At 37.3% G+C, this 14,957-nt stretch overlaps 1 protein-coding gene across 5 annotated transcripts in view; it reads left to right on the forward strand.

Moving 5' to 3' along the window:
* The window catches only part of aplp2 (amyloid beta (A4) precursor-like protein 2), an 83,453-nt gene that overhangs the window by 62,812 nt on the left and 5,684 nt on the right, over positions 1-14,957 (forward strand). For 2 of the 5 annotated variants that reach the window (XM_065282781.2, XM_065282779.1), the window contains 5 exons: positions 1,654-1,753; positions 5,690-5,875; positions 6,962-6,997; positions 12,600-12,682; positions 14,519-14,575. In XM_065282781.2, the coding sequence (XP_065138853.1) occupies positions 1,654-1,753; positions 5,690-5,875; positions 6,962-6,997; positions 12,600-12,682; positions 14,519-14,575 (462 nt within the window). The remainder of the gene's footprint in view (positions 1-1,653; positions 1,754-5,689; positions 5,876-6,961; positions 6,998-12,599; positions 12,683-14,518; positions 14,576-14,957) is intronic. The other 3 variants (XM_073815833.1, XM_065282780.1, XM_073815834.1) reach the window with 3 other exon arrangements.

Here is a 14,957-nt window from a genome sequence, read left to right on the forward strand (position 1 = left end):
AAAACAACCTGCAGTTTAATGTTTGCATTTTTCCCTTACTGTACCGAAAATGAGCTACGCACCGAACCGTGATTTTTGCGTACCGTTACACCCCTAGTTTTTAGGCTATGGCCATCGGGCTAGATTTAATTGGCCCGGGGTTGGGTTTGTTTTACAAATCTGGCAACCCCACCATGACACTTGAGAGCAAGCAGACTGTGCGTCAAATGTTGTGGACCCAAACATTATAATTGTTAAACTAACTTCATTATCCAAGACGAAAGTGTTTGCTAACACAACATTAAAATAATTTGTGCAATTTTGTCTGGTGGCGGTGAAATGACGCACTTCTTGTTTCTGTGTTTTTGTGTTTGTTGTTTTAAGAGGATTAAAGAGGTTAAGTGGGTTTGCATAGCTTGATTGTCTTGTTTGAACCCTCTGCAAAAGATTAGCAGTGCGTAGCTCTTGCGTAACATAATTTCTAGTGATATGATTGGCTGAAACGTTTGAGTCTGATCCAATGGTTTGGATCTGTAATTTGCATTCCAGACTGACCGCACCGAAAGCCGATGTTTGTTGCGGGAGAGAAGACGTGGCATGGACCGGGAGTTGTGCGCTGATCAGAAAATCATGGGAACCAAACACACATTCACAGCAGTCTTGTGTGTTTTGTTTACTGTCGAATGCCAGTTCCTGTTTATTTTTTGGTCTAATTAGGGACAAACTTCCCGGCCTCTAGTTTTCTGCACACTGCTAAAACTGATGGTTTTCAGAGGTGTATCTTCAACCAAAAACAATTGCTAGATGTGAACGAATGCAAAGATATGCGAGAATAACTAAATATTGGTTTAGATTTTGTATGCTTCAAAAGAAGAAGTTTTACTTGTGCTTTTTGAAGATGAACACAATAACTTATTCCTGTATAGAAAAGTGCGATGTCAACATGAATTTCTTCTATTGTCTTTGTCATATGTTTTAAAAAACAATTTAAGGATAAGTAAATGATATCACTTTGTTGGGTGAACTGTCCCTTTAAGAGCCACAGTCTCATAGGTTTATAAAAGCACTTAGTGTTTATGTGCAAAAAATAGCAGTTACACAGATGTCTTGTGGGGCTGTGCTTTATATAACCATGTGTGTTTGAGAAATGCAAGCTTAGTATGTTGTTACTGCTCCGTTTAACTCTGCATATGACTGGCAGACCAACGCAAACTTAACATTTTTCCTAAACCGACAGTGTGAAGGCTAAATACCGTGTGCACGATGAAGGCCAGACATGTAGTTCAAAGATCTGCATGACAACGTTAAAAACACATGCCTCTATATTTTTGCTTTTCATTTTGACAGGCCCTTCATTGCCATCTGTTGCTGGTCTCTGAGCATTGCACACAAATGTGGCAATAACAAAGAGACAGGCGTGGTTGTTTGCACACAACCTCACAAACATTCAGTCACTCCTAACATTTTCCAGTCAACCAGTCACGCCGTTCTTTATCCTCACAGTTTACGCAATTAGATTGCCACAAAGGTTTTCCAAGTTGACGTTAATCCATGCAAAACTAAGGATGCAATCTTTAAAAAACAGACTTGTTACATCCTGCAGAACTGAAGCGCTTCGTCTGTTTGCGCAATCCCACCACTGTATTTCTTAAAGTGAGTGTCTGTGTTTCCTAGGTGATGACCCACCTGCGGGTGATTGAGGAACGGATGAACCAGAGCCTGACTCTGCTATACAAGGTGCCCTTCGTCACAGAGGGAATAGAGGATGAGATCGGTAAGTGTTGGGTGTCTGAATCGGGGTGGGGACGGGGAGTGCGGGTACACATGTGGTTGGGTTTCTAATGTGTGATGTAAGTGTTGGAGAGAAGGAACTGTGGACAAGAAAACAGGAAAATAAAGAAGATGCTCAAGATAAGAAATCAGAAGTTGTGATTAATATTGAATAAAATTTACTCTAAATTTACTGAAGTACTTAATTTCCCAGAATGCTCTCATTTGGTCAGTCTACTAATGTGAAATCTAGATTAATATTTTATCGAAATGTAACAAAATGTACTGACCGCATTAAACCCTTTTCACGCTGATACCAGAAAATTGACAACGTGCCTTCTGTGTGAACCCAAACACGTCAAGTAACTGTTTTTGGAACATTGCCGTACAAGGGTTTTAAAGGGCACATATTATGCAAAACCAACTTTTTACAAGGTGTTTGGGCACAACCAGCCTACAATGAAAACATGCTGTTTTGATTCTCTTGTTAATGTGATGTCACATTGAAAAGCCCCGCCCACAGCCACTATCTGACTGGTTAAATTTACCCAAAAGCTTTTCTAAATGTCTTTGTTAGCACATTGTAGCACTAATGTGGCTAAAGATACTATTGTCTCAGACTGTATTTCAAGGAATCAGATTTATTTTTACCCAAAGCGTGCACTGTCTGTTGTTAAAGGCACACCATGGATCTTTTTGGCCACTAGGGGGTGCTAGAGATGTATTTTTCACGTCTAGCGCCCCTAGATCCCACAAGCGCCGCAGCACTGTCGCAAAGGAAAAGACGACAACTCTTTAGGTCACAACATGTGCCTTCCAGCATGCCATGTGTCATATAATATGATTTCATGGGTTTTATTTTCATCAAACGCCAAAAAATCACGTAGCTCACGTTTACAAGCCAGTTGTAATGGTGGTCACTTGGTTAAAGTTTATATTTAAAAACATATTGCCCTAAAGGGGAATCGAACCCGGATCGCCCGTGTTGTAGGTCCATGACGCTACGACGGCCCCACAATGTCACGTGAAATAAGTTTCTCTCTAAACTCTCCAAGTAGCCTCCAGTAAAATGTACGTAAAAAATTTTGTTCAGGCGCCAGACAGGACTTACATATGCAAGCATTATAACATTACTTACTAGTACAAAAGCATGAGGGCCAAGTCAGCATCGGTCAGAAACCCCTCCTCCTACTTTAGTTCACACCAGCGAGCGAACGTTGGCCCAATATAATTGATCCTCGTCCTTCTTTTTATTCTCTCCCCTTTTCTCTTTCTGGTCTCCTCCGACAAAAAAGGGTTTCTTTTTCTTAGTTGCTGCATCGGCCATGACAAAAAAATCAGGAAAATAAATAGTTGCGCTCTCACGTCCGAATTTGAGGAAGTGGAGAAAGTGACGTATGCCGTAAAGCAGATTTTTGTAGTTTTTTGTTTTGTGCTCAGGTTACTAGCCGAAACCCCTAAGTTAAGTTTTAAAGTAAGAGTAAAAGCAATACAGACCCCGTCAGGCTATGGTAGACATGTCATTCAACCTATTTTAAGTCGATGTACCATCACAAGGGTCTTGAAAATATATTATGAAGGTTGAAAAACTACAAAGTGTCACTTTAAGGAAGTGAAGAGCAGTAGCTCGTTTGCATTTAAAGGTACACACATAAACCACGCCTTTTGCTCCCACCCATATATGTGTATTTTGGACATGCTGTAATAAATAATCTGTGGGGTATTTTAAGCTGAAACTTCAGACATATTCTAGGTACACCTGAGACTTATATTACATCTTGTTAAAATGGTCATAATATGTGCCTTTTAAATACTTAATTTCCCAGAATGCCCTTATTTGGTCGGCCTACTAATGCAAAATCTAGATTCATATTTTATCAATATGAAAGCAAATTGTACTGACAGTATTAAACCGTTTTCACACAGCTGATCCCTGAAAATTGACGCAAAGATGTCCCGGAATTGTTTTTTTTTTGGAACATTGCCATAACATTTACAGAGCGCGTCCCGTGTGAATAAAAGGAAGAAACAATGCCGTAAAGGACGTACCGTAGTAAGGAAGCGCGTGTCATTGCAACAAAAAGTTATGGTTTAGCTTTTTAACACAGGGGTTTTAAATGCAGTTCAAGGAGCTTCTCACTGAAGCTAAGATTATTTGCCAACATAATAAAACAGCACATCATGCGCTGGGTTACGATCGAATCACAAACAAAAAAGGTTGTTTTCTCAAGACAGAAGTCACACATAATATGTTCACTTAATTCTTTTTTTTTTTCTTTTAAGTTGCCAGCCAGCGCCAGCATTTTTCATGATTGTCACAAAATGTTAAAGCAACACTATGTAGTTTCCATGTAAAAATGACTTACAGCTCCCCCATGTGGTTGAAAAGCACAACAGTGCCTGGTATCAGACACTCTTCTGCAGGCAGGGGGAGGGGCGGGGCTGTGTTTCCTACCCTCCACTGCCACTTTCAGAGTGTGCTTGTAGCAGCTAGGAGGCTGCTCAGGTTGCAGCAACAGTACAATTTGTCCAGTTAAAAGTTGTTCTATCACTGAAATAATTTTAAAGACATTATTTAAAGGTAAAAAAACTACATAGTGTTGCTTTAAGGTCTTCCAGAAAATGTTCTTCTTTAAATTTATAAACATACAATATATCAGATGAAACCATACACGGAGTTCTTTCACGTGAGGATGTGCTTCCGGGTTGTATAAGTTGCGTGGTGGATTATAACGGTATTGCGGATTGACGGAAATGCTCGTCATTGGCAGGGGAAGCGTTTTCTCTTAATTGACGAGTTAACTCATCAATGGCCGGTAAAGAGTTCAGTCTCTGCAAGAAAAATCCACCAAGTTTACGATATACGCATGCGTCTTACGTGTGAATGAACAAAAATCGAATAATTTTATATTTTTAAGTATTCTGTGGGTGAAAAAGGCTTTAGATAATTTGGAGAAATGTATCCAATTATCAAACTAATCTGCTTAATAAGTCAAAATGATATAGTTTGTTTTGTCACAAAACTGACTTAACGAAATTCCTCTCTTCCATGAATTTCTTTTAATTGCAATTCAATACATTTTTCTTCATATTTTTCCAATTTCTTTTTCAATTCAGCATGCTGTGGACCGTGGCTGACTCGTATTAAAAATGATCCATAACGTTTTTAATTTTGCTTGACAGCAGCTACAGTACTTAACACTTTTACTAGATAGAAATTTGCAAGAAGGCACCGGCATTAGTGTTTAACGCCTGTTTTTGTCTCTTCGCATTCACTGCGGTCTGTAACAACTGCACCACACGCCATCTGCATTAAAAGACGACAACTTTTACACCAGACAAACAAACTGAATGCCGACATCAAGCAGTTCCTTTTGTTTAACACGGATAAAAACATTCGTCTTTTTATGTTATACATTCTTTTGTTCGGATTTGTCCCTAAACAACCACAAAATAATATCTCTGCATCTTACACTTGATGCTAAGATAAATACACCTGTACCTTTTTTATCTCCTCGCTTGACAACATCTCACGATAATCAAAGTGCTCTAAAGCTCCTTTATCATTTCGAGTGGAAACTGTCAAGCTGTTTCGTGAGATGCCCCGGTGAACTAATGCGTTTTTGTTTTCTTTTCGTCTTTTTATTATTTGTTTTATGAAAGGAGGTGTGGAATTAGCTGTGGGATAGTATAGACATTGAGTTTGACATAACTGGGTCAAGATTTCAAATATCCACTAGTGTGTGGAGATGTGTAGTTTATAAGGCCGACTATGTGAGAATTGTTATTGGGTGTTTGGAGAATCTGGAATTTAGGAACGGCCGACTTTACAGACACATTAAAGTGCTGCATTTGTTTAGTTTTGGGAACCGCTACGGTCTTTCATCTCTTTCTCTCTGTGATTGGCTGTTTTAACCATGTTTTTCCTTTCACCATTTAGATGAAGTTCTCCAGTTGGTTTACCAGGATCAAAAGGCAGATATGGACCAGTTCCTGTCCTCCATATCCGAATCTCAGCCTGATGTCACCGTGTCCTCTGAGGAGAGCGTGGAAACTCCTGCTTTTGAAGGGAAGCCCTTCCGGCCCTTCCAGGTCAACTCTCTAGGCCCCCTTCCTGAACCTGAGGGTACGTTTTGAATCTAAATTTATCCGTTTGTATTGTATAAAGCGATATATAAATAAAACTGACCACAGGTTGCCTCTCCATATGAAAACTAACCATGGTTTTACTACAGTTATAAACAAAACAACATGGTTACACACTGAAATAAAGTAATTAATCAATTTTTTTAAGGTAAGTGGTTGCAATCAATTTATTTAAGCTACAAGTAAACAAAAAAGATTAGTAAAGTAAAATAAAATATACAACTTTTGTTTAAATGTAGCTTAAATAAATTGATTGCAACCACTTAACTTAAAAAAATTGATTAAATTCAATGAATCATTTTTTTTCAGCGCAGTAGTAAAACCATGGTTTGGTTTATAGTAATCAATCTACCAAATAACCATGGTTACTATACTTTTACCACAAAAAACTTGGTTAATTTGCTAATGTTAATAATAATATTTGTGACTGACAGGCTGATAAACACCTAACCTTGTTGAGGTTTAAAGTAGAAAGTATTTTTTTATGTGCAGGTTTGTAAACTGCATGTGTCCAACATTTCCTTATTTTACTGTCTCTCTTTCTCTTTCTCTTTAAATGCCCATAAGGCGAATTTCTTGCTTGATGGTGGTATTGTTAAGTGCCCAATAAATCCCCAAAGCCCAATGTTGCTCTTGAGCCTTAGGTTTCTTTTGTAAGCCTGCCTGAATGCCCATCGGCATTTGAAGTTAAGCTGAAATCATGCAGCCTGGGGCGGTGGCGCATCGCTGCAGCCAAGCGCTTCGAAAATCTCTCTCTTCCTGTCCTGCCCGGGCCTGCCAAGCCTTGAAAGAAAGTACAAAATGTGCAAAATTAAGGCAAAAAATACTGAAAAGAGCAAAATAATAAGACATGGAAGCCCAGGGGGGCTTTTGTTGTGACAGGCCAGTCCAGAAATACATCCAGTTTTGTCCCTGTGCTTTTCTTTATTACTTCATCCCTGTGGGATTTCTCTCTTTCTGTAGACACAGCTTGATAATCCTTTCTACTAGTTTTTCTCACCTGCGTTTTTCTCTCTTTTTCTGTTACAATATTTTCTTTGGTCTTTTGCTTGTACGCAATCACTAGGCGATCTCTCTGAACCCCATCGTGCCTTCAAGAAAGGTGGGTCTGCCGCTTAACCTATTTTCTCTGTTTTTCTGTCTTTTACCACTTCAGCCTCACATATCTTGTGTTTGCTCATAGGGCTGGGGAAAACCTACATTTCCTAAAAATAAAATAGTATATTACTTTGGGAATATTTTAGTCCATTTAGTTAAGGTGTCATTTTTTTCTTATCTTTTAATAATCCCAAGAACCTTTATCCACTACAAAGGACCTTTTGTGAAACAGAAAGTTTTTTTAGATGGTCTTTATGGAACCATTCAGCCAAAAATGATTATTTTATGGCAGCGTCAACAGGTCCTTAACACATGAAATCCCCAAATGCTGTGAAACTGCGATATCCGCTGCACTGTAAAAAAAACTTTGCTGCCTTAAAATTTTTTGTTGAATCAACTCAGATTTACAAGTCATGTCAACAGAAATTGGTTGTCACAACTTATAAAATATAGTTGAGAAAAGTCAACTTAAATTTATCAGTTATAACAACTCACCTGAAGTTATAACAACTCATCTCTAGTCAAGATAAATAATAGTTAGTTGAAATGACTTGTAAATCCGAGTTGATTCAACAAAAAATTTTAAGGCAGCAAAGTATTTTTTACAGTGTGGGTTACTTTACTTTTTCTCTTAAATATTTCAAAAGTTTTGGCCATTGCATTTAAACATATAATGCTGATATAATACAACCACACAGTTAACGGCATATTTAAAACGGCTAACCCTTTTACTCCAAATAAAAATCTCACACTTGTTTAATGATTCACATTACAAAGGTCACATAGTCTTGGTGTTATATTAACTCCCCACCAGTATATAAAATAAGTTACCTGCCAACGGCAACATTTTTATGATTTTCACAAAAGTTTAATGCCTTCTGGAAATCTACTTTCAATGTATATAAACATACAATATATCAAATTAAAGAACAGACCCTTTACTTTCATGCAAAAAACCTTTCATTCTATCATCGTTTGTTCTATTTTTATCACGTCTCAAATATGGGTAGGTTTAAAAAAACAAAATTTTGAGTAAAAAGCTAAGATAATTGCATTTTTGTGAAGGACTTTTGTTAAAGAGTCTTTACTGTTTATGGATCAGCGGTTCTTCATTGTTTTATAAAGTGGGTAAGAGCACCCCCTAGTGGACAATAGCAGAAATATGGATTGCTGTAAAAGCTCATCATTGGCAGGGAAGCATTTTCTCTTAATTGATGAGATAATTTGTCAATGGCGGGAAAATAATTGAGCATTGGTTAAGGCCCAAAAATATTATTCACTACGACATTGAGTCTTTTTCACTAAGCATACATACGCACAAATCTGTGTGTGAAATGTGCATATGGACGTTTTCACAAACAAATCCACATTCAACAAAAACTTAACGAAAAACTTCCACACATGCTGTCATACGTTATATAAAATCACGCATATAATAATCATGCAATAATCAAATACTATAATTATTTATATTATTAATATAATAATATATGATTTATATACACTCACCTAAAAGGATTATTAGGAACACCATACTAATACTGTGTTTGACCCCCTTTCGCGTTCAGAACTGCTTTAATTCTACGTGGCATTGATTCAACAAGGTGCTGAAAGCGTTCTTTAGAAATGTTGGCCCATATTGATAGGATAGCATCTTGCAGTTGATGGAGATTTGTGGGATGCACATCCAGGGCACGAAGCTCCTGTTCCACCACATCCCAAAGATGCTCTATTGGGTTGAGATCTGGTGACTGTGGGGGGCATTTTAGTACAGTGAATTCTTTGTCATGTTCAAGAAACCAATTTGAAATGATTCGAGCTTTGTGGTGCATTATCCTGCCATCAGAGGATGGGTACATGGTGGTCACAAAGGGATGGACATGGTCAGAAACAAAGCTCAGGTAGGCTGTGGCATTTAAACGATGCCCAATTGGCACTAAGGGGCCTAAAGTGTGCCACGAAAACATGCCCCACACCATTATAACATTGCATTAATGTGAAATTTAACAGGTGTTCCTAATAATCCTTTAAGTGAGTGTATTTTATATTATAAACTTTTCAGAAATTCAGAAATGTGCACATAAATAGGAAAAACGTATGCAATTATTAATAAATGAGACTTATTGTTTTTTCAATGTGAAAGGCTCGTCCACTGAAAACAATGCAAAGTTTAAAAGATCAATTGGGGTATTTATTAAAGAATCAATATTGGATTATTTAAATGCAAATTACACTAAATACAGCAATCTGTTTATATTTTTTATTGTTTTGTCCAATATTATAAAAAAAAGTTTTACCCAGCCCTTCTCATATACATTTTTTATCATCTGTCCTTGCATTCAAACCCTTATGTTTTTGTACCGTCTGTCTCTCTATCCTCATTGGTCATCTTGGTTTTTCCTCCCTCAGTCACTCCCTTAGATGGAAGACCAAACATCCCATCCTTCAAAGATTTGCTTAATGAAAAGTCCAGGCAGCTTGTTAAGCTAATTAGCTGTTTAGATCTCCGAACGAGTCCCATGAACATGTGCTGTGCGGTAAAGCATTTAAGCTTCCCTGCTACCTGCTAGTATCAAAAAGACAAATAACCCACTAGTGTAGATACATTCAGGGCCGGCTCCCTGTCGACACCTCCTTAGGGTTCATTTGTCTACGAGGTTTGGTAATTATTCGGCCTCCTCTCGTCTCATTTGTCTTCTGTTATCTTGCACTTCTCATGAGAGAGCTCGTAGATTTTAGCCGTCCTGTTGCAGGAGTTCACAATAAAAAAAATTCAGGTTTGACATAAACCTGTTTACCTGCGATCCCAACCTTTATGAATATAACACAGAACCTGCTCTTGGCTTATTAGTACTTATTAAAGGGCTGTTTAAGGCCAAAGTCAATGTAGTCAAATTTTTTGTGTGTCTGTGTACAGTGCGCATGACGCAATTTTCACATTAGAAGAGTGCTAGCGTACTGTACATGCACCAATGCAAATGTGGTTTGTAGCCCAGGACATGCATTGCATTTTGTCGCAATGCACATGCGTCAAACGTCTGTGTCCTTGTACGAGTCAAATAAACTATACTTTGCAAGGCTGTGCGTTCGACTGTTGGTGTACACCAGTGGTCTCCAACATGGTGCCCACGGGCGCCAGGTTGCTCGCAAGGAGTCTGCGAGTTGCCCGCCAAAGCACATTCTATTAATATTAATATTTATTTATTACTTATTTTTATATTAGCTTAGCATCTTTTATGTCTGTTAAAAACATATCAACAAGTAAAATAAATACGTTTTGAGTAGACTATATCAAAAAGTAGCCCTCTGGATTGTTTATTCATTGTGGTTGCCCTTGCTCATGAAAAAGTTGGAGACCCCTGGTGTACACGTACAAAAAACAGACAATAATCCGGGCTTTAAATGATAGCACACTGTGAAAAAAGATTTGTTGTTTCAACTTAAAGTAAGTGTTCGTGCTGTCTTTCGAGTTAATTCAGCTTAAAAATGTTAGTTAACTAAAAAAGTTATAATTTTTTTAGTTTTGAAAATTTCTTACATTTATTTATTGAATTTAAGGCAGTTGAAACAAAAACTCTTTATCCACAGTGCATTATCAACCGTAAACAGAAATGTTTTTTCGTTTACATGACATTGGCATTTTGGGGTTCTGAAAACGCAAATTTTCATGACGGGACTCAAAGTTCACATTTTTGCAAACGACGCCTCATCGTATTTGTGTAAACTACGAAATTAAGTTAATTCAGTCTATAAACATGTGCTGCGAGTATCAAAACAACAATGATGGTTTGACAGGACTGTGTTTGTGCTGCTTAAGAGACCAAGTTTATTACCGCTTCAAAAAGTTTACACAATTTTAACGCTTTATAGGTCAACCTACCTCATCGTTGGTCTCGACAAAACTGCTTAAAGGACAAGTTCGGTATTTTAGTCTTAAAGCCCTGTTTTCAGATTGTTTATGGTGAAATAGAACGGTTTTGACTGAAATTTCGACATATGCGGCTGCCCTGAGAATTTTCGCGTGTTTGTGTTTCACCTCACACCTCACAATGGGTTTAATGGTGCACTGGAACAATCCTTCCTAAAATGCATTAAACGTTCGTTTACAAAGACGTGAAACTCACCGAGTGGTCAGGGGTGTTCACTGATATGCTCACACAAAAATCGCTGCAAAAGATGCTTTCCAACAGGTGTTTTAGCATTCGTTGTTAACTTGTGGACCTATTTTTCCAAACGCCTCACACCCGTACATTCTTCCGCTTAGAGCTTGAATAATAGACACTCCAGCCCAGGTGGTGGCGCTAATCCGCCTTTGCCAATTGCAAGAATAGAAACAAAGTTCCCGGCGCGGAGTAATACCGTACCTCACAGCACATCTAATACAAGTCAATGTAGTTGGCAAAAACTACGATAAACCTGTTGGAATGCGTCTTTTGCAGCGATTTTTGTGTGAGCATATCAGTGAACACCCCTGACCACTCGGTGAGTTTCACGTCTTTGTAAACAAAAGTTTAATGCATTTTAGGAAGGATTGTTCCAGTGCACCATTAAACTCATTGTAAAGGTGGGAGGTGAAACACAAACACCAGAAAATTCTCAGCCGCATATGTCCAGATTTCTGTCAAAACCGTTACATTTCATCATAAACAATCTGAAAACAGGGCTTTATGTGCAAAATACCGAACTTGTCCTTAATCCATCTTAATTTGTTTTTATTTATTGCTCTTTAGAAAAATGCTTATGTGCGGAGGCGTGGTGTTTTTTCTTTACCAAGTAACATCGCCACCTACTGGCTTGGCACACAAAGTACAGCGTTTTCAGTCATCTTTTTGCAGATCTGTGCAAAAGCGGATATTTATGACAGCATTGTCGTGTGTATGTGACATTTTTTAAAAAACGCAAATGCTATCACTATTACTTTTTCACTGTAGGGTTAAGAATTTCAACAAACTCCTATCTCTGAATATTAACCTTTGGTTCATAACACACCCACCACAGTTTGTAAATGATAGCACCACTCATATCTCATCTCATATGTACCAGTTGTCTGTATAGCTGGGGTTGTGTGTGTGTTGTGTGCTTGTGTACTGTTGGCGAGCGGATCAGTCCTGCATGGTTAAGCTGTAAGCTCTTGTCACCAGACCTTGTGACTGCTGCTGAACGTATCGTAGTTAATCTTTCAGTGGTGATGACCTGCTGCTCTGACAGTTAAACAATAAGCATTGGTGAAAGGCATTGTTCAGTTTTCGCCAATGAGATTTCACAGATGTGGGATTATGAAACAGTCATTTACATAGTAATGTAATGACTGTTTACGTAATAACAGTTTTATCAATAAGAGCATCAAATAATGGATTTGAGACATTCTTCTGAAGGTCAAAGTCTCATCTTGTTTTTAAAGTAATATTGCCTGATTTATAAAAAAAATCAGATTTTGGTTTCTCGCCACGGTTCGACTCAGGCTAGAAATTTAATGTAGGATATGGTGCATATATCAGGTGTTCTTCATAACTGAATACATTGTGATATTTGTAAACATTTGAGTTATATTCAAGCTCCAGCTGCTCACTTGTGTTCTTGTCTCTGATTGGCTGTCCTCTTTGCAGGGTCTGGCATGAACAGTCTTGACGGTCTCATTGGAGCAGAGGAGAAAATCATCAACAGCAAGGGAAAGATCAACGAGAATGTGGTGAGACCACCGGCCCGTCCCGCACACCACAAACATTTTAATGATCAGAAACTGACACCGGCATTCAATATAAACTCTGCAAATACATTATTGCACACTACAGTTGGAAAATAACAGAGCAGGATTTTTCATAATGATGAGAGTTTCATGATACAAGTGGATTTATGGTTAATGATAGGATAGTTGACCTTTAATCTTTCATATATTTATGATCTCAGAGTACACTGTGCCATTTATATTTACAGTGCTTGCAAGGCAATGTAATGTATTTTTATAATAACTCATAAAAAAATAACATTGAGCTGCATAATGTGTAACATACTGTTGATACACTACAAAAAAATATTTTCAAGAAAAAAAATTCTTAGTATTTATCTAAATATCTAAAAATTCTTAAATTAAAATAAATTTTCTTGATGAGCAAAACGACCCAAGAAAATAAGTCTAGTCTTTAGACCAAAAATATCAAATGGCAATGGGGTAAGCAAATTTTTACTTGAATTTTTCTGGAATTTAGTGTTTAAGAAAAATGTTCTTGTTTTATGCACAAAATCACTTAAATTTAAAATTTTCGTTCTAAAAACTAGACTTATTTTCTTGGGTCGTTTTGCTCATCAAGAAAAAGCATTTTAATTTAAGAATTTTTAGATATTTTTACTGAAAACACGACAAAAATACTGAGAATTTTTTTTCTTGAAAATCATTTTTTGCAGTGTACACTGTAAGAAAGCATTTTTTTGCTTAGTATATTTGTCTTGTTTTCAGTAAAAATATCAAAAAATCTTAAATTAAGATGTATTTTCTTGATGAGCAAAATGACATAGAAAAGAAGTGTAGTTTTTTTACAAAAACTATTAAATTTAAGTGAATTTGTGCATAAAACAAATAAAAAAATCTACCAATGGAATAAGAAAAAAATCTTGAATTAAGTGTTTATGAAAAAGGTGAACTTATTTAAAAAAAAATTTCTTATTTCATTGGCAGATCTTTTATTTGTTTTAAGCACGTATTTACTTAAAGTTTGTATTTTTTGTGTTTGCTCATCAAGAAAATACATCTTAATTTAAGCATTTTTAGATATTTTTACTGAAAACAAGACAAAAACACCAAGTAAGAAAGTCATTTTTTTTCAGTGTTGGAAATGTGGCATGCAGCAAAGGCAAATAATAAATACTTAGCATTAGTCTTACGGCTATATTCTTTATATGATTAACTTGTTTAATCTATAGGCACATTTATATTGTTAAAGCATTAAAGTTATGTGTTGATTCATGCATAGTCAACAAAAACACTTGACACCATTTGGCTGCCTTCCAAGCACTGGTATTTCCTGCGGGAAATGCAAATCAAGTTTAATTTAGTCTTATCTCATTCATATCCCAGCATTCATCGCATGCCACACATTTCCCAGTCACATTCCAGTTGCCAGTGTGGTCCTGAAAGGCCGAACTGGATGCTTGTTATGCATAATCTTTAGGAATGCATGTTGTAAATTCTGCTTGTGTATGCATTTCAGCATGTCAGTCTCTCTAACATAACACAGGACCTATCAGAGGTTTGTTATACTATTGGTATCACACATTTAAACTATATCAAATATGCCCTGCTGTAATGTTTTTTTCTAAAATACTTCATAAGGGAATTTTGAATTTGATACCAAAAGCAGAAAATGAAGGTCAAGCATTTTATGAAATCAAAGCACTTCAAACACGCACGCACGCACGCACGCACGCACGCACGCACGCACACACACACACACACACACACACACACACACATTAACTTTTTAGATTAAGGGAAGTACAGTAACTGAGACTGCCCTGTCTGTGTTGACAGGTAATTGATGAAACTCTGGATGTTAAGGAAGTGATTTTGAATGGTGTTGATCCACTGGTAAGTACAGCGCCCTCATGTGGCCAATACCTGCCACTGCAGTCCACAGGGTGTTTAAATGGGTGATGGGGATTACTGTAGACCAGTTCTCTTACTGTATATGAACTTCTATAGTTATCAACAGCCTTCCACAGCACTTGTGCATGTTTTAAACGCGAGTGCATGAGCATGTCCGGTGGATACGGTTCATCGTTCATTATCATCGTCATTAGGCTCCACACAAATGGAAGTGAGCACTAAACATTTGTGTCTTAAAATTGCCAGTCAGAACCCTCATTAGTCCATGGAGTACTTCACAAATGCATTCATTTAGCTTAAGAGCTCAGTTTTAGTCTTAAAGGGATAGGACACACACAAATGAATATTCAGTTATGTTCTTGCC

The sequence above is a fragment of the Paramisgurnus dabryanus genome, chromosome 9 (assembly GCF_030506205.2).
Source record: "Paramisgurnus dabryanus chromosome 9, PD_genome_1.1, whole genome shotgun sequence".
Lineage (NCBI taxonomy): Eukaryota > Metazoa > Chordata > Actinopteri > Cypriniformes > Cobitidae > Paramisgurnus > Paramisgurnus dabryanus.